The sequence below is a fragment of the Salvia splendens genome, unplaced genomic scaffold (assembly GCF_004379255.2).
Source record: "Salvia splendens isolate huo1 unplaced genomic scaffold, SspV2 ctg1174, whole genome shotgun sequence".
In the NCBI taxonomy this organism is placed as follows: domain Eukaryota; kingdom Viridiplantae; phylum Streptophyta; class Magnoliopsida; order Lamiales; family Lamiaceae; genus Salvia; species Salvia splendens.
In genome coordinates, this window is record NW_024598727.1 from 20,252 (window position 1) to 43,607 (window position 23,356).

General features: G+C 39.2%; 2 protein-coding genes across 2 annotated transcripts; both read right to left on the minus strand.

Annotated features, from left to right (window-relative positions):
* Window positions 1-4,679: 4,679 nt before the first annotated feature.
* On the minus strand, window positions 4,680-6,005 carry LOC121788896 (zinc finger protein CONSTANS-LIKE 2-like). Its single transcript, XM_042187491.1, has 3 exons — window positions 5,581-6,005; window positions 5,170-5,310; window positions 4,680-5,025 (listed from the first exon to the last, which is right to left on the minus strand). Exons 1-3 carry the CDS (start codon window positions 5,920-5,922, stop codon window positions 4,843-4,845), a joined length of 666 nt encoding a protein of 221 aa, XP_042043425.1. The 5' UTR covers window positions 5,923-6,005; the 3' UTR covers window positions 4,680-4,842.
* A 4,809-nt stretch (window positions 6,006-10,814) lies between these two features.
* On the minus strand, window positions 10,815-13,640 carry LOC121788893 (uncharacterized protein At4g15545-like). Its single transcript, XM_042187487.1, has 8 exons — window positions 13,252-13,640; window positions 13,083-13,151; window positions 12,162-12,215; window positions 11,981-12,041; window positions 11,750-11,821; window positions 11,408-11,662; window positions 11,253-11,298; window positions 10,815-11,165 (listed from the first exon to the last, which is right to left on the minus strand). Exons 1-8 carry the CDS (start codon window positions 13,534-13,536, stop codon window positions 10,994-10,996), a joined length of 1,014 nt encoding a protein of 337 aa, XP_042043421.1. The 5' UTR covers window positions 13,537-13,640; the 3' UTR covers window positions 10,815-10,993.
* Between the last annotated feature and the right edge of the window lie 9,716 nt (window positions 13,641-23,356).

Consider the following 23,356-nt stretch of genomic DNA (forward strand, 5'->3'; position numbering starts at 1 on the left):
CTTTTTCTCATTCTCTTTTACTTTACCAATTTCTCATTAAGACCCGTGTCGTCCGCAAATGAGACTATATTATGTGGACGGAGGGAGTAGGAATCAAATTCCACATTCACATTATGGAATGAGTTCATGAAATCAAAACTGAAGACAAGATTAATTTAGTAACTTGAATAGAGCATTCCATGGTGACCTGTGTTTATATGAAACCTGAAGTCCATAAATGTCTCTTATTACCATCATACCCTTATCTCACTCATCCATCTCTTTAATTTATAAAAATTAAGTCTATCCATTGTGAGCATTTGCATTTCACATTTGATAGGCATCCATCTAAAATTGTTTGGATAAAAACAGTCAATTTGTGGCAGTTTTTTGACAGTTTCTTTTGAATAGATACAGATTGTAGATGATGCAGTTTCTTTTAACATTTTTAACACTAAAAATGGAGCGAATCAGTTTCTTTTTTAGTTTCTTTATTGTGATTTTGCAAATCAGTTTTGGACTTTGTTTCTACAAAAATCTACTTCTTTTTATGCGATTCTTGGACTTTGTTTTAGCTTTGGACTTGACCCATAAAACAAGTCCACTTACTTTGGGCTGTTTGGACATTGGACTCTGTTTTATCTTGTTTTTTCAAATCACTTTATTTTATATAGCTTTAGACTTGTTGCATGCCAAATCATGTTCTGCACTAGATTGTTGGTTACGGAATTTATTTGATGAATGTTAATTTGATAAACATTTATAATTGAATCTTTGTTATTTGTAACTTTAAACTTGTAGGATGCCTCCAGGTGAAAGAACACCATCCCCATATCCAAAGGCGATGCTAGAATTTTTATATTGGGGGCTCAAACTACTGTTAATATTTCCGAGGTATTTCTCAAACCAAAAGTAACACACTATGCTAAACAAATGTATAGTGGAATCAACAACACAAGTTATCATCAGTTTCATCACTTGTGGAGTACTATTATTTTGAAGAATGGTCAACTCCCAGATGATTTTGCACATGCATTGATACACACACATATTCTATTTTGTGATCTTGTGGAACCATAGAATTTGCTGCATCTTTCGAATCATGGGGTCGAATTAACTAAACCTTCTCATTTTCAAGGCATGAAAATTAAGTACTATCACAATTTGCTTTTTGATACTGTTAAGATGATAGTCATGAATTATTGTGATTGGATGTGGCAGCTGATCATGTCGATGTCATTTTCAGATTTCATAAAATGGGTGCAAGTCAGCTCCTTAATCACCGACAGATTATTTTAGTAATGTAATATTGAGCCTAACAGTTGCATAAAGATCGGAGCCATCATGAAAAATTGTTTCATCCCACTAATATATGCATAGGTATGTATATGAGTCTTAACCTTCCCCACCCCTCAAGGGACATGTATGCTTTCTTTCTCTGATTTCTGAAATCAATTATATGCACACTGTTACCTCCGAAAACGACTTCACTTATCCTCCACACATTTGCACTAATAACACCCATCGATTATAGTCCTCATTTCTAATCATGTATCCTCCATAAATTTGCAGTAATAAAGCCATCAATTATAGTCCTCATTCTAATCATATGTATATATGATCTTATTAGGGTTATACTAACTCTCTGATCCACATAAATTTTACTACTTGTTTCTAGTAATTAGACTTGATTAGATTTCATTGAACAGTACTCCCTCTGTCCTATTGAAGATGACTCACTTTCTTTTTTGATTTGTCCCAATCAAGATGACTCATTACTAAAAATGAAAATATCTTTCTCTCTACTCTATTCACCCTCTCTACTTTACTCTCTCTACTTCATACATAAAATAAAATTGCATAAATTCTCCAATGAAGGGGTCATCTTCCTTGGGACTGAGGGAGTATCATGTTATTTATATTTCAACAATTGGTTGTTTGCTCATTTTATATTCTTATCATTTATTATTCATATTTCATCCGTTTCATAGTAGTAGAGTCATTTTACTATTTTGAGAGGTTCCATAATAGTGGAGTCATTTCCCTTTTTAGTAAAAGTCAACACATTTCTTCTAACTTACTTTACTCTTTCTTACTTTATTCTCTCTTAATCTCTATACTTTTTTCATTTCATGTTATTCATTTACTTAACTCATTTAACACAATTTTTCTTAAATCGCGTGCGGAAAAGAAACATCTCCACTACCGTGGAACAGAAGGAATATTTACAAAAAAAACAAAGTACAAAAATAATTAGGTTCGAAACTGCAAGCATAACGTTGTCAGCGGTCCACCAAAAATACTCGAGATTGTAGAACTGAAATAACAGATTGCCGACTTCGCATTTCAGGGCAGCCGGAATTGCTCAAAGAGATCGAACAGAATCCGCTCAGTAGGCCGCTCTAATGCATTTAATTATTTTATCACGAAACTAGAAAGTAATTCATTTTTTATATGCAACAAAGTTTTTTGTTGAAAAAATATACTCACATTGTGATTAAGAAAATCTATTTAAAAAGATAGAAGGTCGGTCTGAATTTGAACTATGAGTCTATGACTGGCTATAATTATATCACACATTCGAATCGAAAATCCTAGATATACCATTACTCATTTCCTTCCGGTCGTCGAGACGGTCGCAATGTTTTACAAGGATGGATTATTTGGTTTTAGCATTCGAAATTTCCGTGTTTTAATCGTGCGGTTTCCTGTATTTTGTTGATTTAATTTAATAAATGAGGACCTAGTCGACGGATATATAATCTACATATAGAGGTAGGATATTTGGTGCAAAATTAATAGTGATGCATGGTTGAATTTGTGACCCAAGTTGTGTGATGGGGACACTTGAATATAAAATTTGTTTAATAGTCACTTCAGTTTAGTTAGTGGCTTCTTACGCTGGTTAGAGTGTATGCTTGGGGCAATCCATTCAAAGATAACTAATTAATTGCGAATATGTACAGTTATTTGTTGGAGTTTATGCATAAAGAAAGGAAACATTACCTATCACATATTTATTTATTTTATGATACTTCCTTCTTTATTTATAGTTTGTTACCATTTAACTGAGCATATATTTTAAGAAATGCAATAGAAAGTGGATTGGAAAAATTAGTGGTATGTGGGTCCTAATAAAATATAAGTAAGAAAGAGTTAGTGGAATGTGAGGTTCACTACCAAATATGGTAGTAAAAGTGAAATGTGACAAATTTTTAGGGACGGACAAAAATGGAAATAAGTGATAAATTTTCAGGAACGGAGGGAGTAGTACATATTTAATTCAGAAATATAATCTTTCAAACCAAATAGTCCATATCCATATGGGTCTATGCACACATTTCTATGACTAATGGGTGGGTGACATGTGAATACCTATTTTTTTTTAAAGTTGGAATCATGTTTTATTAAAAATTGTAAATTAGCAACTGCTATATTTTCAAACAGTTTTATAAAGTTTTTTTTTTCTTTTTTAATCTATATATAAACCCTTTTAAATTCATTAACTTCCCTAGAATTCTTTTCACTTAAAATTTCTTCACCAAAATTTATCGCGTTCCACATAGATAGATATATGCATTTGGCGGTAACAATCTTCAAAACACTGATTCCAACCGTTTTTACCGGATGGCTCGCAATGTAGCGGCGGTGGCTATGTGTGACATGATTCATAGCGACCCCTCCACTTACGGTTCGTGGGCCGACTTGCGCGAGGGACCAATTAATATGTCCGACTCCGGCATGATCTACCCATGAGGATGCTTATCATTTTTATTGAATTATGCATTATTTTCATTTCTTATTTTATATTTATGTATTTTTTAAATCTTTATTACCTATTTTTAGTTATTTTAATAAAATTATGATTTTAGTTTTATTCGTAATTTGTAAGGAAAAATAAATATGAATAATGTAAGTGCTTTTCTATGTGTATGTTTGTGGATAGTGCAGAAACACATGTGAATAATATAGTAAATGCTTAATATTTAAGTAGTACTCCATTTATATACTCTCTCCGTCCCAAGGTAGTTGGGATATTTCTTTTGGACACGGGATTTAAGAAATTGACGTGTTAAAAGATTAAAGTAATGAGAGTAAAGTAAGAGAGTGAATAAAGTAAGATAGAGTAAAATGTTAGAGAAGATAAAATTTTTGCCAAAAAATGAAATGGCTCAACTTTTTTATAAGAATCCAAAAAAGAATACGACACAACTGCCTTGAGGTGGATGGATGGAGCATGTAACTTGGCCTTGGCATTTGATGATGGTGAATTGTACTTGTATTCTATTCTTGACCTAATTGTTAAAAGTCAGATGCTTTATTTCCTTTTCAAATGTGCATGTGGAATGTTGAATTTATTAGTTCTCAATTAGATACTAGAAACATTGAATTCTCGTGAATTGGAAAATGGTAAGGGCATGCCAAATGAATCCACTAATATATGGATAAATATTTCAAATCGAATTTAAATTTGATGAATGGATTGGCTAAGCCTATATGTACACATATATAAATATGGCTATATAGATATGGAAGTGGATGTGAGTGGAATAAAAATCAAATCAAGGGATCGATCACAACCACAAAAGTTAGTCCTTATATGCTCATCATCATTTCAAGACTTTATAGCATTGGATTCGTGGCTTAGAACTAATTAGAGATTAATTGGTAAGGAATTTAGTCACTTAAAACTACAAAGATTGCATAAGTACGTAGAATTATATTGGAATAAAACTGACCACTAATATAGTACTCCTCGTTAATCATTTTCGATTAATACGAGACATGCAATTCAATTTTATACAATAAACAGGATAGAGTGATTAATTGTGACAGCACCAATATGTATAAAATTCCAAGGTTCTAGGTGGCTAAATAAGGAAAGTTGGCAAGATTGTCCATGGCCGCTTGCAGCCAATAGTCCTCATCATCTTGGTGAAATGAATTGTTTTGTTGTGCGTCCATCAATATTTCAGCTTCATTGTTCTTGGCAAATCTCCCACGAACTCGGACACGCTTGTCTGCTAGGGTTTTACGACACGCATACTGCACCACCACCATATTTATAATTACAAAAAATCAGTTTATAGTATATACTAGTGATCAATAAATAATTAAATTCTATTCTAATAAGTAGTACTATATAACTAGAGACTAAATCTCAACCAAAAATTAGTTTGACATTCTCACCTTGATGGTCTTGTTAAAATTTCTCTGGTTTCTTTTCTTCAAGTATCTGACAATTCTGTCCTTCCTTTCTTCAGCTGAATATCTCCCCACCTTCACCTGATCGCTCTCCTCCACCATTGTCGCATCTTTCCCTTGTATCCCCTAAATTAAAACATAATTTATTTTAGTAATGAAGTTCATATATATATATATATATATATATATACAAGGAATGGTTCCAATGAGAACTTCCTTAAATTGAGAATTTTAGGAACTGAAAATCACATCAGTTCTCTGATATATTAATATCATTTGGCGTCACAAAATATATCAGGTCCTGATATATTTTGTGACGCCAACTGATATTAATGTATATGCTAGCTGATATGGTTATCACAGTAGCATATACAGAAATAGAGTTGAAAATCAAACCCAATTTTCAGCAAGCGAGGGATTGTAAGGTGGCCAAACTGATCCACTGCACTCTTCCGATCCGGAATCGAAAACTTGGCTCTGATTGTAATCAGAGGCGGAGAAATCACGAAACCCGGTCTCCATCTGAGGAACGACCATATAATCCGAAGCAAGGCCAAATTGGACGTCGGGAAAAGACGCTACTGAAACCGGGGAATTGACATCGTAGCTCAGCAACGGAAGCTGCAGCAGCTGCATGTTGGAGTTGAACATGTTTGAGGAGGTTTCTCCGTCATTAGGGAGAAGGCAGAAATCTGCAGGGTAATCGAAGCAGTGGTTGTGAGGGACTGAAGCAGCCATTGAAGAAAGAAAAGAAGATAGGTTAATTTGTGAATGAATTTGATAGTGGTGGGAACTATTTATAGCATCCAACAACTCCACTCTCTGCCTTTCTGTCTACTCTTGATTTTGGTCTTATTCTGATGTTAATGCATATTTATAAACATATGAAGAATCTTCAATTGTGTACGAGGATTTTCTACACTAGTTTGTCTTAAATTGCATTACATTAATTTAATTCAATATTATTAATTGTGGGGACTACTTGCATGTGTATTTTCTATTTTACTTTTGACGGATTTGCATACGAACGGATTCTCTGTTGATAATGTTAGAACTTGCAACTTGTTTAAAGGAAGGCACATTTTCTACTCTCCAATCAATTTATTTCCTAGTGTTGTTATTGATTTTTTTTTTGGGTTTCTAAAATTTTAGGTTTTGTTTGCTAGAAATTCAAAGTTTTCAGATAATTTTTAAAAAAATCCTAAAAATAGTAGTTCTAACTTCTAAGTATGTCTTCATGTTGATTCCTATTTGCCTTGTTCATCAAAGATGTAATATCCATTGTGTCCTCAATGATGTCCACACCTGGAAGCAAATTAGTGATTTACTTATTTTGACAGCTTAAACTAGCTAGTAATCTATTTTAACCGTATTTAGTGAGTATGAGAATATCATATTTGGATCAAATTAAGTTAAATTAATTAGTTCAAGTGTTTATATATGCCAAAGGCGGCAGCAGAGCGGAATAGAATAGAGATAGAGCACTTCATGTGCTCACTGTACTTTTACTGTTTAAAGCTGTCTGCATTGATTTGGTCTATAAACATAGCCTAAGAATCTATTATTCGGACCATTTACTCACATTTTCCAGCTAGCATAATCATTTCATAAAATTCCATCAAATATTTGACACAATAAACATATCATTACACTACAAATTTAATTACGATTTTGCTTTTACTGCAATCATTTTTTTTTTAAATTGCGCTTCATCGTCGTTTAAGAAAACGCCTAGCCATAACTACATATATATGGCCATAATTCAATACTTAGTCTAGACTCTTAGCAACAATCTCACTTTGAATTTTTTTTCTTAACTTAATGAAATATGGAGATGAACGTATGATGTTTTACTATTAGTAGTATAAAATATAATTACTTATATATGATGGCGTGAATAATAAAAAGCACGTACAATAAGGGGTAAAACTATAATTAGGTCTTTAAGTACAGTAGTTACTAAAAAAAGAATGGTCAAAGAAAGAATTTAGGATCAAAATAAGGATTCTCGTGTGTGTGTGTTTATCTGTTGTTGTTTTAATAAGGAGTACTAATTAGATAATGCCTATCTATCTATATATATTGAGAGATGGAAAAGGGAATATTATGTGGTGGTTTCATGTCAGGGAATACACTAGAGACATATACAGTTACTTCTTATACAAGGGTAACTTGTTTTTTGTGGCAATTCTCCACAAAAAGCTAACAAACATCTTAGTATTAGAGAATCAGAATTTTAATGCTACGGTTCTCCCTCTCTTTCTCTCACACACATCATAGAATATATGGTCAAAAGATTTAATAATATATATATATATATATATATATATGCCTCATCATCTCTTAATGATTATATATTACAAGTATATAACATCAAAACTGTATCCTTATGTTTACCACACTGATCATATTTTCATGATTGGATCATATTTCTTGAGGTACAAATTAAATAGTACTCCATAAAAATATGAAAAGAGATTAAGAGATCTCAAATATTTTAAGTAGACATGCCTTTTTAATTTCGGCGATGAAAATTAATTAGTGAGTTGTCATTATTGAAAAGTGGTGGGAGTGATGTGACGCAAACTCCATATAAAAAATTGCATACTTTAGAAGTGATGGAGATTCGAGAAGTGGGGTAGAGATGTAGAATGAGAAATATGATTCCATGATCCTGCAAAGAAAACAAGTAAATCAAGCAGGTGCCAACTTCTCTTTCGCAATTTCTCTTTGAATATATTTGCCGGGACAAGATCATGTTCCTGCATGTTGCATGTTCATCATCTTAAGCCCACACTAGATTTATAGCCTAGCTAATTAAATATTTCATGTTACACTATATATGCTAAATTAGATACTTAATTTCCATGACCAAAACTCAACACTTTTGGATATCATTAGAAAGCTACCATCGAGATATTTCCAACTATACCTTTGGATTATACATCTGATTCTTAGCCCATGAAAATTGGACTATGCTACATATAAAAAACATTTAATTTATTTTTTGACCAAATCAATAATAGGAGTATTAGATAAACACCATAACTTGGGATGCATTTACAAGAAATTATTAAAAGATAAATTTTCAGAAATACGACTAATTCCATAGTTATATTTTTTGAAAATTATATATAAATATAAATTGTTAAAATATTTTTGAAATTTTAAAAATTGCATGAGAACGTATAAAGTATTTGCATTATTCTCCATGAAAGTATGTATACATATCTGCATTTTAATCATACTAACAAAGTAACAAGTAACATGCATTTTATTAATAGCATAGTATTGTCACATTCAGAAAATTTACACACACAATAAAAAAATCTCATAGTAACCAATTCTTAAAAAATTCACAATAAATATTTGTGAACACAAATCCTTTAATCAGCAACTTTTTGCACACGAGTTAATATAATAACATGCACCGCGACTAACGAAAGAATAAGGGCATCCACTACGCGGCGCGCCACCGTCCCGCGTTCCGTCGCGGAGGGACGGAACGCTCGCGCGATGCGTTGAGACAAGCCGTCCCGTCCCGCGCCCGTCCCGATCCCGTCCTGCGACCCGTGCCTGCGAGACACGGGACGGGCTGTCACGCCACGCGCCGTGGCGACGTGCCATGCGTGACTCCCACTCTCCGGCCCGCGAGTGGGCGTCGTCACCCTGACGCAATAAATCAATTTTTTTAAAAAAAATCAAATTTAAAAAAAAAAACTTTTTATTTATAAAAATTGTTTTTATATTTAAAAATAATTTTTACAAATAAATAAACACAAGAAATTCGTAATAGCCCACATATATTTGATGGGCTTGCGAATTTATGAAACTCTTTCTTGGTTGCTTCTCTTTTATAGAGACAACCTTGAATGTTTTATGTTCCACTTTCGATATGGGACAAAGTCATTCTTGGTTGCTTCTCTTTTATAGAGACAACCTTGAATGTTTTATGTTCCACTTTCAATGTGGGACAAAGTCATTCATGGTTGCTTCTCTTTTATAGAGACAACCTTGAATGTTTTATATTTCACTTTCGATGTGGGACAATGTCATTCTTGGTTTCTTCTCTTTTATAGAGACAACCTTGAATGTTTTATGTTTCACTTTCGATGTGGGATAAAATCATTCTTGGTTGTTCTTCTTTTATAGGGACATCCTTGAATGTTTTATGTTTCACTTTCGATGTGGGACAAAATCATTCTTGGAATGATTTTGTCCCACATCGAAAGTGAAACATAAAACATTCAAGGATGTCCATATAAAATTGTATTTTAAATTATGTCATTTTTATTTTTTTTAAGATTTTAATTATGTTTTTTTTTAATTTTAAGTTGTATTTTTATTTTATGCTGTAATGTTATTTTAATTTTAATGAAGTGTGTTTGTTTTAATTGAATAGTGTTGGAAAAAAAATAAAAAATGAAATTGAATGAATAGTAATTTAAGGGATGGAATAAGGGATGGAGCGTTGCAGGTTCCGTCCCTTAGTTAAGGGTTGGAGGAATAAAGTACAGTGAGACCCTCAAATAGTAGTTTAAGGGACGGTGGGGGGGACAGCGTGGTGGATACTCTAAGCGTGCATGGATTTGTAAAACTTTAATTGTAGAGATATAATTTAGTCAAACATAGGATCCAACATTTATTTTGCTGCACATGCATGCTTCATATCTCACACTTCACTTTTTCTTTTTCGTTTTATTGTCTCTCTCTTTGTGGTAAAAACAATGAAACTCCAAAATATTGGAATGTTTAATTGCTTTTTCTGAATAAAAGAATATATTATTTGTAATCATGCTTACAAGGTGGTGGACATTTCAATCTTTCATGTATTACTATCAATTTTTATAGCTACAATGCTTTTGCCTGTACCAATTGGGTAGATCGCCTAGCTCCATGTTTGTTTAGAGCCTTTTAGATAGGAAAATTCAAAATATATTCCCAAAGAGAATAATTTTATAGTGATTCTTTGAGTTGATTGAAATAAATTAATGATATGATATGAAAATCTTGTAGTAGTACTGTGCTTTTGTGCAACTTTGATTGGATTCATATATAATCTGCTGATTTGACTAATATTTAAAACATAATAAGCTTTAATTTAATTTATTCTTCTTTTAATTAGTGAGTTAGTATGGTTCCAGTTAACAAATTAAAAATTAACATAGACTGTAAAAAAATTGACGAGTTCTTGAAGTCTATAATCAAGATTATGTTCAGATATTGTTTAGAAGCACAAAAAAGATGAAAAGATATTATAAATGAATACAAACTTTTATTAAATCAAAAGAGAAGCAGATACCATTGTAAGAATAATCATCAGAAATCAATCAGCTTTGCAGTTTTTGCTGCCCACTTGGAGCCTCTCCGGCATCTTAACTTTTCATACTTCAGCTGAAACATATTTTTCATCAATCTTTATCAAATCTGTCAGTAATACATATACATTTTGGATTGTTTTGGAAAGTACATTATGAAAATAATATTCTTCACTAAATTTTATGAATAAGCCAATCAGAGACAGAGATGAATAAATTTCCGAATTGGGGCAATTATACATTTTTTTAGGTGCATTAGCTGTTGTGTTCTTCAATTGGAAGAAAATGACATCAAATAGCAGCAGACAGACGAGAGCCAAACCAAAAATGCAATTATTTACAACTACTTGTGTTCTTGCACATAATAACGAAACAAGGGTTGCCATGTTTTGTTAAATCTGGAACAGCAGTACCTGCTAAAATCGGACATTACATATCCCACGAGGAGGGGGGAGAATTTGAGCACGAAGCAACAATCACGTCATTCCTTCTTAGTGAGCGTTGCGGTTTAGCAACCCTTGAAATGATATAAATAGATCCTTATTGTCTGTCCCGAAAATCTCTTCCGCCTTTCTCAGTGTCTCTTCCCGCGACTGCCTTTGCGCATTTAATTCCTTTATATTTGCCAGAAATGCGCTGAATTGCTCAAGTGATAACTGACTCCTGCATGATGCAATATAAACCCACCATGACATAGATCAAAGATTTTCAGTCACAACATCATCATTATTATAGCAATCTCAAACTCACCTTGCTTGACGGAAGAACTCTTTACCATCGATTCGAGGAGTACGACCTATTCAAAGGAGATAAATTAGCCATGTTTAGGACTCGACTGGAAGTAGAAATGTACTCATTTCAATCTGGTATGAAACGAAACTAGGATCTTTCATGCATTTATAGACCTGGCAGTGGGCGTCCCCGAGGAGGAGAGTTGGCTGCTGACGACTGCTGGCTGGAAGGAAACCAAGACGAATAGGATCCTTTTCCGTCATAGTTCGCAGAAGGAGAAGTAGTACCAGAGGTTTTCTGAGGAGAGGTAGCAGCTGAGTACCTTCTCGGGGATACACTAGAGGAAATCACCTTTGGAGTTCCAGTAGGAGTGAAACGAGGAGTTATGTAGGGTGTAAGAGAGAACTTTTTCCCAGCTTGTGTAGAAACTGCAAAGAAAGTAATCCATGAAATCAGAACTTAAAAATCATATGTACATAATAGCAATCAGGACTCAATAACCAACTTCCAAATACCTTCATCAGTTGTGCTCGCATTGTCAGTTGAACCGCTATAAGAATTATGTTTCATATAGCCATTTGAATCATCTGTACAATAAAGCAATAGTTAACAAAAAATCAACAATAGCATTACAACAGGAAAAAGAAAAACATATTATTAACTGTTAAACAACTGTGACATTAAAAGAATACTCAGCAAGGCTAGTAATTAAAAGGCAAGAATTACACAGAATTTATCAACATTACCATTTGTGGCGTAAACCCTGGGCACTGATTGGTCATAAGTTCCAATGTCAACAGTTTCTGACTGATGTAAGAACATTTGAAATTTAGTCATTAGATAGCCATTAAAAACGAGATGTGATACTAGTATAACTAGGAAAGTATCAAACTCAATATGGAATATTAAACAAATGCAAGTCCATACTGTTGAAGTTTCTTCATTTAATGACTGCATGAGTTGCCTCCTAAACGCCTCTTGCTGTCAAAATATCAGAAATTAGAATGTTAAAAGGAGTAAATGAAAATCAAGCAGCTAACATAATCAGGAAAAAGAAGACAAGAGCTATAACACAACAAAGTGTATTGAACCAGCTGTTACATCAGGTGTCAAAAATCGTGGAATTGGACAAGTGACAGGTAACCAACCTATTTCAGAAGTAACTACTTTGGTTTCAATTATCTTTTCACCAAACACAACTGCTCAAAGGAAGACCAAAATGTGCTTTAGTCTTAATGTCTGTTTGTTTAACTAAAATGGGAATATAACGAATACAACAAGTAAACAGGTATTATTTGCAATTTGCAAATTAAACTTATACCCTAAGAAGATAATAAGAAGCTCAAACTAAACCATCTCAACTCAAAAGAAGATTATTTGACACATTAAACGGTTAGCATGGGAAATGCTTTTCTATATCAAATTACAGGGCCTTGAAAAAGTGCTAAAATCATCATAGAAAAACATAGGCAGACATATCAAATCCAGGTAAAGAAATAGGAAATGGCAATACTTGTTTGCCTTGGGGCAAGCCGGAGTTATAAACTAGAAAACCAAGTCGTCCTGATATTTAACTCAGTGAATCGTATAAGAGTTACGAAAGGTGTTTTATTCTTCGGGTGTGAGGCAATCAAATTACTTGGATTATTTGCAATGTTTGCTCCTACGGGCATACTTTACAGACTAAATGACTAAGATCACGCTGGTAAAGAGTTGTTCCCTAAATTCTAGGGATAAAATAACAGTAACTTTAGATCAATTACAACTGTATCTGTATAGTTGCTTCCATTGTCCAACCAAAAAATGAGAGAGATTATCAAAATTTATGTTTTGCTACATGTTAATTACCTTGGCCAAGTCACGACTGAGCTTCTTTGCTGTCACAGCCAATGAATCTCTTTCCTTCAATAGTTTCATCTGCAACACACGCAGTGTGAGAAGCCCCAACTCACCAATTCAAAACACCAAAAAAGAAAGCAAACAATATTTAGAAATTAGAATAGAATAAAAAGCATACATTATCTTCGCGCGTAATTTTCAAGCGGAACTCGGCGTCCTGATAGGCGCCGTCGAGTTGCGCGACCTTATCCTCAAGCTGCTGAATAAGGCGGTCCTTCTCTTGAAGCTTTTGGCGGAAGCTACCGGCCTCGGTCTCGAGCTTGGTGACGCGCGACGCGATCGCCATGGACGTGATCTTACGCGCCAGATCCAGCTGATCGTAGGGGTCTGTGGGGATCACCGATAATATCTCTTCGGGAAGATCGAAATCCGGCCGACCACCGTCCTCTCCGCCGTTCGCCATGTGCCACCACCACAAAACAACCCTAAATTTCGACTAATTATTGACTGAAAATTAGGGCGGAAGGGGGAGAACGGCGGAGCTGTTTGACGACGTCGGAGAGTCAGATATTGGGAAAAATTATTAAGAAATGTTTAAAATTTGGGGTTTAGAGCATCAGACGGAATTCCCGCCGGAATTCCCCGTGGAATTTCTAAAAACACCTCCTTCCACGTCATACGACTTCCCATTGCACTGTCACGTCATAAGACTCATAACGAATTCTCACTGCACAGTGACGGACATCTCCAAGGACATCCCGAAAGACTTCCCACAATTAAAAAAATTCACAATTTCACAAATTAAACAATTTCCGGAAGTAAGAAATTTACGGAATTAAATAGTTGACACAAATACGGTGAAAATGCATCCACTTTATTTAAAAAAAACATACTTCATAATAAAAATAAAATACGTAATTACTAAAAATAATTATATTATTAAAATAAAAACCGGCTTTCTCACTCCTCGGATTCCCCGTCGCCGTCCCCGCCGCCGCCATCCCCCTGTCGTCCCTGCCGCCGTCACCCCCCTCGCCGTCACCGTCCGACATGTCTCCGAACCCCAAATCGCGCCGCATACTGTTGATGAGGGGTTTAAGAGACCGATTGTAATGGGGGTAGGTCGATTGGCGCCATTCAACCATTGCACGTAACAAGGTTTCATGTGCCGCGATGCGGGCGAATGAGGGATTCTCGGGATCGTGTGGGAGAATCCCATATCGGAGAAATCCCCAATTCTTCAAGCGAGAACGTGTCATTGCCAATGAACTGAGTCTCGAGAGGAGAACTCGTTGGGTTGTCCGTCGACAGTAAATCCATATAGGGCCGATAGACGTTGTCCACCGGCGATTGGGGGACCCCCTGCCTACTCCCCCCGCAGCGACATGCGATCCATGCATCATCCCGTGCATCATCATCCCCGGCATTTGGGGCATCATTCCCGACATTCTGGGCATCATCCCCGGCATTCCGGCACTCGCCCCAGGCATCTGGGGCATCATCCCATACCAATGCGGGCACATGTTGTAGTACCCGGGCATCATTCCCGATGGCATTTGAGATTGGGGCATCATCCCCGGCATTCCGGCACTCCTGCCGACGAGAAAATAAGGCGCCGGTGACTCGCTAGTGGCGGGGGAATCGCTATCGTGGTGCTCCATTGTTCTTCGAAAGAAAGGTATTTTTAGAGAGAGAGATACTCGTTAATACAAGTGGTGCGAATGAAATGAAGTTCAACGGGGCGTATTTATAGAAATTAAAAAAAAAACATTTAATGCAATAAACGGGAATTCCGCGCGGACGTCCGTGGGAGTCAACGCAATGACGGACGTACGCGCGGCGTCGCGACGGAATTCTGCGTAACGCCGCCGAACTGCGGTGTCCTCAGCGGAATTCCGTATCCGTGCATAAATATGAATCGAAAAGAAATGAAACGGAGAAAGTACTTTATACACAAAAACAACAATATAGATACTCCCTACGTGGATTCTACCGAAGAAACCGCAGTTCCGCGGCGTTTACGCGGAATTCTGTCGCGACGCCGCGTTGACGTCCGCCATTGCGTTGACTCCCACGGACGTCTGCGCGTAATTCCCGTTTATTGCATTAAATATATATTTTTAAATTTTCTATAAATACGTCCCGTTGAACTTCATTTCATTCGCATCACTTGTATTAACGAGTATCTCTGAAGGGTAAGAGGTGTGTGAGTAGTCTCGTCTTATGAGTTATGCGCTTGCAAAATGCGATCTAAGCAATTGCTAGGTCGAGACACCACGCTTCTCCGAATTAACTGAATCACAGGGTCCAGTAACTCGAGGGATCGAATGGCGCTCCAGTCGTTGGGCACTCACGACTCTCCTTCAACAATTTAATTTCCTCAACCCGAATACTATGGATTAGTATAGGGAAGTGGAGTCGATCCCACAGAGATAGATTCGTAGGCTAGTGTTGAGAGAATTTGGACAAAATGGCTGCTGCCACGCAAAAGGGGTTGAGATTTTAATTACTACTAGACCTAGGCACAAAACGTAAATACTAGACCGAAGAACAAAGGACTCTTAAACCAAGTAACAGGCAGAAAAAGTTAAACAATTCCTAGACCGAGTACATAACTACCGATAACCACTAGACAAAGGAAATAAACAGTGGGGACCATGAAATCCAAGCCTGACAACGTACGGTAAAGCTGCAGCTAACAATCTTCATGCACTTTTCTAACTAATTCAGATTCGCAAATGGAGAAAACAGAGGAAATGCCCAGATTCAAACATGATAAACAGATTTGGTCGACGGAAACTTACAATAACTCGAAGATACGACAGATCTACGTAAACTAGGCGAAATGAAATGTAAATACGTAAACTAGGCATGGAAATCAAGTACTCCTTCTCAGATTACGTCGGACGCTTAATCCACTCCGGATCCAAGCCATCCGAACCCAACAAACAGCAAAACCAACGCCATAACTCCGATTTTCACAGATCTACTCCAATCTCAATCAATCATGAACAATCTGCAAACAAATCACAAACTCCAGCAAAACCCAACCCCCGATTCATCCAAAAAGCAGAACCATTCTTCAGATCCAAACAACAAGTATCGGCAATAAATCAGAACCAACTGCAAAAATAACCAACTCCGACAATCCTAACTCGAAATCAATCGAACTCAACCAGCAAACCAGAAATGAACACAATAGACATAAGCGAAAGTAAAATCTGGAATAAAACCGGAAATATTGGTTGTCAAAAGAAAACCGAGCTTCGAACAGCGAAGCTCGGCGGAATCAGTGTAAATAGCAACGGAAATGTAAATTGTTTCTTCGCCCTTGAACTAGGACGGTGTTACAACCCTCGAACCATTGTCGGAAAGCTAAACGTGAACCACCAGCCAAGTGTTAACTGGAATCTCTCGCGAATTCGGAGTCAAGTGTGTGGAAAGGTGAATCGAGCAAGGAGCTGTTAGTGAGGCCTCCAACCGAGAAGGTCCCTCCAGCCTGCATGCTTCTCCCTTTTATAGATGCGGACATAGCCTTCTAGAGTTTTTGTAGAAATCCCTATTCTACCCTTCAACTCCGAGGCTTCCTCCGTCTAGCAATTTTCTTCCAGTTGTTCACCCTTTCGCCAGTTTCCTAGGACCATGCAAGCGTCCTCTTCTTTTCCTGGATCTGGCGAAAAACTTCACATACCTGACTTAATTCAATGCGTTAGACCCAGCAATTTCATGAAATGAACCCCTAGACCGATGCATGAAATTAGCCTTATCAAACTGCTCACACTTAAACCATGCTTGTCCTCAAGTATGAAAGACAAGAAAATAGGAATAAGGCGAATTTCAATGCATGGTTACCAAGTAAAACCCTAAAAATGAAAACAAAACAAACTCCTAGACCTAAGCAACTACGGACTAAGAAAAGAAAAGAACACAAAGAACAGAAACACAACAAAACAAACAAGCATGAACTAGTTTCGAATTTTTAAGCTACTATCCCCACAAGCTCAAGTTCAATCTGATCGATTACAGTCTTCAAATCTTCCCCCTTCCTTCGTCTGCCTAAACGGTCTGTCAGTTAGTCAAGATAGCCTATTGATTTCCCATCTGTTAGGTTCGCTCGATCACTCATTCCTCACCAGGGATGTTAGGATCAAAACGCTCCAAAGTTAGAGTTATACCACTGATGCGTCGGGTTATGAGAGTTTTCTCCATATTCTTCCTCCTTTCCTATGAATTTCCCTGGGCCAGACTACGATTTTTTTCTGCCCTTGAGGATTATATTTTTTTCTTTTTTTTTCTCATTTTCCTGTATTATAACCCCTTTCCCCTGGACTTCGTCCAGCTTATACCTCCATTTCCTGGACTTCGTCCAGCTTATACCTCCGGTTTCTGGACTTCGTCCAGCTTATTCCTCCTTAACCCATTTTTTCTCCTTCATACTCTACTCCCTAAGCATCAAGTGATAGCCCATTTTTTCATGTTAGCTCTAAAAGTGTTTAGGCTTATAACTCACTTTATAGTAGGGCTGTACAGCTAGGTTATCTAAGGCATTTTCCATCGTCCTAACTTCATTCAGATCGCATTCGGCTTATTAAGGAAGAAAGTGTCAAAGTTGATCTGCTTTCTCTCTTCAATCACTCTTACTAAGGGGATCTCGCCTTATTATCTAGCTAGCTCATGCGAAGCATACATCCTAAGACACAAAAACGATACTTACTCCCCCCCTCCCGCTTCACTCAAGCTTGTCCCCAAGCCATCGTAGTGAAGGGGGGAAAAGGGAAGTACTAACAGCAGACTGATAAAGCAAACAACAAACACAAATACAGAGCAAAACTTCTCACACTTAGACCGAGCATCGGGCTAAGTGGGAGAAGGCGCAACAAACAACCAAGGCATGCAAAAAAAACAAAACACCCCCTTCTCACACTTAGACCAAAAGTTGGGCTAAGTGTAAGAAAGGCAACACATATGTACAATTACAGAGCATGCTTGGCATATAAGAACACAAACAAAACGGAAAATAAAATAAAAAAAAAAGAAAATAAGGGTTACTTGGCTCCGTGGGGGTTCAATTCGGGGTCTGGCCCCCGCGAGGGCCAGACTTTGGTGGCGCTGTCTGGTGGGTCACCTTAGCTTTCTTTCTGGCCGGCAACTCCGGCTTCTCATGTCGTTCTTCTGTCGGGCGGGGTACGGTTGTCTTCAATATCACGGGCCGAGAGGGAGATGGAGTAGTCTGGGGCCTTGGGGCATGCGGTGGCTTCTGCGCAGTCAGACTTCCTTGACCTGGCGTTGTAGAATCGCCGCTAGGCTTCGGAAGTTCCTTCGGTGTCTCTGGGAACCTTGCTCTAAGCCACTTTGTCATCGCCATCATCAACTCAACTCCTTCCGTCATCTTCCCAGTACATCTGGTCGATGTCACCACAAGATCAGAAATGCGCCCCTTGAGGGTCACCATTTCCTCCCTAACCTTCCGAACTTCCGTCCTTATTTCTTCCAGTTCCGTTCGTACTCCAGCGACATCTTTCCTGACACTCTCAGTACTATTCTTACTTTTTCCCCGCAGGGACACAATCTCCTCCCGAACCATCTTCATTTCTGACCTCATCCAACCAACCTCTTTTCGCACTTCCTCTACCTCTATCCTGGCCCCTGCTTCTACGGCAGCAATATCCTTCACTTCCACCGCATCGGGGTCCTGTTTCAACTGAGCCTCTGACTGCCCAACCTCGTAAAAGCATACTTCCCTTCCGCGTGCGATCAGCAACCCTTTATTGAAAAAATAATCCATGTTAAAAACCTCAGGGGGCGAACATGTCTTTACCTCTCGGCATGCCTTATGGATCTTCATGATTACATTCCTCTGCAGATAGGCTCCGAGCAGGTGGCACGTGTATAGGTGCCGGGAAGGATTTGCAGTCACTTGATGGCAGGCTTGGGCTATCCAATAGCCCAAGTGAACTTTTACCACCGTAGCCATGCACCATGTGAAGTATAGATCGGCGGTAGTCAGAGCGTTGTTGGCGGTTCCCATTAAATTGTAACTAATAAAAGTCTGGGCAAATCGCAGGACCCTATTTTCGATGTGGTGTGCCTTCGAAAAGCTTGTTTTAAACTGACCCACCCTCGGATGAGTCAAGAAGTCCCAGGCGCTTTGCGCTTTGAATCCCGGCGTCATTTTCGGTGGACCAATCATCCTCTCGTTCCACAGGCCCTCATCGTCCTCCGTTCGCGTCTGCAAACCCATCCGCAAGGTCCATTCCCGGATGCTCATCGTATGTTCCTCACTGAAAAGTCTGAAATTAATGGATTCGGCATCCAAATCGGTAGTGGATTTAAATCGGAAGGTGGAAAAGAATTCTCGGGCCAGGTCAATCGGGACCTCGGTAGTACTGTGCTTGAGCAACCAATCGAAGCCTATTGCGTCGATATAAGTCCGGAATTCGTCGTTGCAAGCAATCGTTTTGAGCTCCGATGAGCTATACATCTTTCCTGACTTAGCGACCTTCCCCTCAGTACTCTTCTCCTTATAAATGGCCGTGCGCTTTGGGTCGTCAAACGTCCTCATTTTATCTAGCAAGCTGTTTGTTATCCACACTTCGGTTGGCTCAAAGTTGAATTCCTCTTCCTGTTCTTCTTCCGAGTCGCTGGACTCAGAAGGGCTCTCGGTTTCTGCGGCATATGGTACCTTAGCTGCCGGCGGAAGTGTGGATTCAGTAGAGTTCCCTCTCGCCTTCTTGGTCGAGGAAGGAGCAATTTGTTTCCCCTTCCTTTTTTTCTCAGCCGCTTGGCGATGCTTCTCCTCATCACTCTCCCCCCTGCCAGGTCTGGGAGAGTTCACCTGTTCAGATGCTGCGGTCTCTGGACCCAGCGATTCTTTCTCCGTCTGCTCCGCTGTTTCATCAATCTCATCAATGAGGCTCCGGCGAGCCCACCTCCTAGCATCTCTGGGGTTGACCGGCGAGTCGGTTTCCTCTGGGATCTCGGTCAGATCCACAATCAACTTCACCCCGGCGTCAGTGGGTTCCTGGCTAATTTCAGAATCGAGGGCTTCTCCCTCCTTGGACAGCAATGGGGTTGCCCCCGAGATGTAAACAGGGGTCTCTACCCCCTCAAATCTTTCCTCGACGTGGGCCTCAGTACCCACCGGTTTCTCAGGGGTATCCCCCTCCACATTTTGCTCAGAAATTAGGGCCTCGTCGCCCCCATCTTCACCAACTATAGGGGCCTCCCCCCCCACAGATTTTTCCAAAACAGGGGTTTCCCCCTCAGAAATACTAACATCAGCAACAAAATCTTTGACTTCCCCAGATGGTTCAAGAACATTTCTCTCAACATATTCCTCACTAGCAAGTACGGGCTTCACCCCCTCAGAAACACTAACCGAAACAGGGGTTTCCCCCTCAGTTGCAGAGTCTACCCTTGGTTCGCACATAGCCAACAATTCCAACCATGTGACCAAATCTGAGTCGTCTTCACGATTCCCTGCGGTGGTTGGTTCCGGGCTAGTGGTCGTAGATTCTTGAATGTCCTCTGGTTGGGTGGTGGTCTCCGGAACAACTGTCTCCTCTGGTACGGCAGTGGGTTCCGGAATGGCGATGGCTTCTTGAACGGCTTCAGGTTCGGCGACGGGCTCTGAGACGGCCTCCGGTTGCGGTACACTAGAAAACGGAGCAGCCTGTACGGATTTACCCATTGCGGTTGCAAACATGGCGAATGCCTCCATCGCCTTCTCCGCACCCCCAAATTTCTGGAATAGCTCGGCCATAAACGCCGCCGCCCCAGAGTCGGCGTGCCCTGAGGTGCTTCCGGTTCTTTGTTTGTTTTCCATGGATGTTCTGTGGAATTTTTGTAAAGAATTTGTGGCGGAATTTGCAGATTAGGGTTAGAGAGAGAGAAAAAGGGGAGAGGAAATTGGGGATTTTTTGTGTTTGTGAATATTGGAGAGAGAATAGGTAATGAAAATAAGAAGGCTAAACCGATTATAGTGTAGGCAGGAGAGAGGACGTTTTTGGCAGGCGGTTGCAGGTGATGACGCTTGCGACCGTACGCCTCCCCATAAAGTTCCTTTTGAAATCCGAACCGGTGCCAACTCCCTCCAAAATTTTACTCCACAACTCCTTGCACTTGTGAATTCCTTCTGCAAAATCACACTTAAAGATAAACATTAAACTAAAAATTGAAACGCCAGACTCCCCGGGTCTAGGGTATGACGGTATCAAAAAAAATTCCTTAAGGAGTCTGGTATTTCGAAAATATTTTTGGAAGATTATTTTTTTCTGATTTGTTTGAGTTTTTCTTGATTTAAAGAAAGCGATTGAATATTTACAATTTATGTTCAAGTGTTCTCAAGATTCCCTAGGTCAGGTCAGGCTAAAACTTCTTGGATGCTGGACCTAGGAAATCTCTAAGAACACTCACTTCCCAGATCTATTAGGCGATATCGTGGAGTGCGCGTAGTGGCATTTCGTCCACTACACACATCTCCGAGCTATCCCTAAATACCTTTACCCTATGACCGTTAACAAGAAAAGGAGTAGAGTTTGAAGAACTTCCCTGGATTTCTACAGCTCCATTTGCACGCAAACTCACAACAGTGTATGGCCCAATCCATTTGGACTTTAACTTACCAGGCATTAGCTTGAGCCGGGATTGGAATAGGAGAACCTTCTGCCCGACTTGCAATTCCTTGACCCGGAGGTTCTTGTCATGCCAGAGTCTTGTTTTCTCTTTGTACCACATCGCCGATTCATATGACTCCAGCCTTAGCTCCTCCAACTCCTGCAGCTGCAATTTCCTCTCTTCCTCGCAGGATTCGGGTCTCATGTTTATTTCCTTGACCGCCCAATATGCTCGGTGTTCTACTCCCACGGGCAAGTGACACATTTTGCCGAACACAAGCCTATATGGTGACATCCCAATAGGCGTCTTGTATGCCGTCCGGTAAGCCCATAGTGCGTCTCCAAGCCTCTTACTCCAGTCTTTCCTGGACGGATTAACCGTCTTTTCCAGTATCGCCTTTGTTTCTCTGTTGGATATTTCCGCCTGGCCGTTGGATTGAGGATGATAAGGTGTAGACAGTCTGTGATGGACGCCATATTTTCTCATCAGAGCTTCAATAGTCCGGTTGCGGAAGTGTGTCCCATTGTCAGATATTATAGCTCTGGGCATTCCGTACCTGTTGAAAATGTTAGCTCTAAGAAACTTTGCTACCTCCTTAGCTTCACACGAGGTGGTTGCTTTTGCCTCTATCCATTTTGACACATAATCCACTGCCACAAGTATGTAGGTGTTCCCGTATGAAGACGGAAATGGACCCATGAAGTCCATCCCCCAAACATCGAAGATCTCACACACAATCACTGGGACTTGCGGCATCTCATCCCTCCTGGATATTCCCCCGGTCTGTTGACACCTCTCACAATTCTGACAAAACTCGAACGCATCCTTATGCAACGTAGGCCAGTAAAAACCACTATCTAACACCTTCCTTGCTGTCTTCCTAGGTCCAAAGTGACCTCCACAAGCTAGGGCATGGCAATGATTCAGCACATCCCTCTGTTCTCACTCCGGGATACACCTCCGGATTACTTGGTCGGCTCCCATTCGCCACAAATACGGGTCATCCCAGAAATAGTACTTGGCCTCGCTCTTCAATTTCATCTTCTGGGCCCGGGAGATTACTTGCGAACTGGGCACTTCTCCAGTGACTAAGTAATTTGCCAGATCTGCGAACCATGGCTCAGCGTTTTGATGGCATTTCCCTTTTTCGTCATCCCTTGAACCTGTTAACTCCATAACCTCCTCCCAGCTGGTAGGTCGAGGAAATTTTTTCACGTAGTACAAATGTTCCTCAGGGAATGCGTCCGGTATTGCTTCCTCGGTCTCCCCTTGAAATATCCTGCTCAGATGATCGGCTACTTTATTTTCAGTTCCCTTTTTATCTCTAACTTCCCAATCGAATTCTTGCAAAAGCAACACCCAACGGATTAATCTCGGCTTGGATTCTTTCTTCGCCAGCAAGTACTTTATCGCAGCGTGATCAGTGAAGACTATCACCCTCGACCCAAGCAAATATGGTCGGAATTTTTCAAAAGAGTACACGACTGCCAACATTTCCTTCTCCGTGGTGTCATAGTTTTTCTGGGCCTGGTTGAGCGTTTTTGACGCATAGAAAATTACGTAACTTTTTCCGTCAACTCTTTGACCTAGCACCGCCCCTACTGCATAGTCACTCGCGTCGCACATTATTTCAAATGGCAAACTCCAATCGGGTGCTCGGATAATGG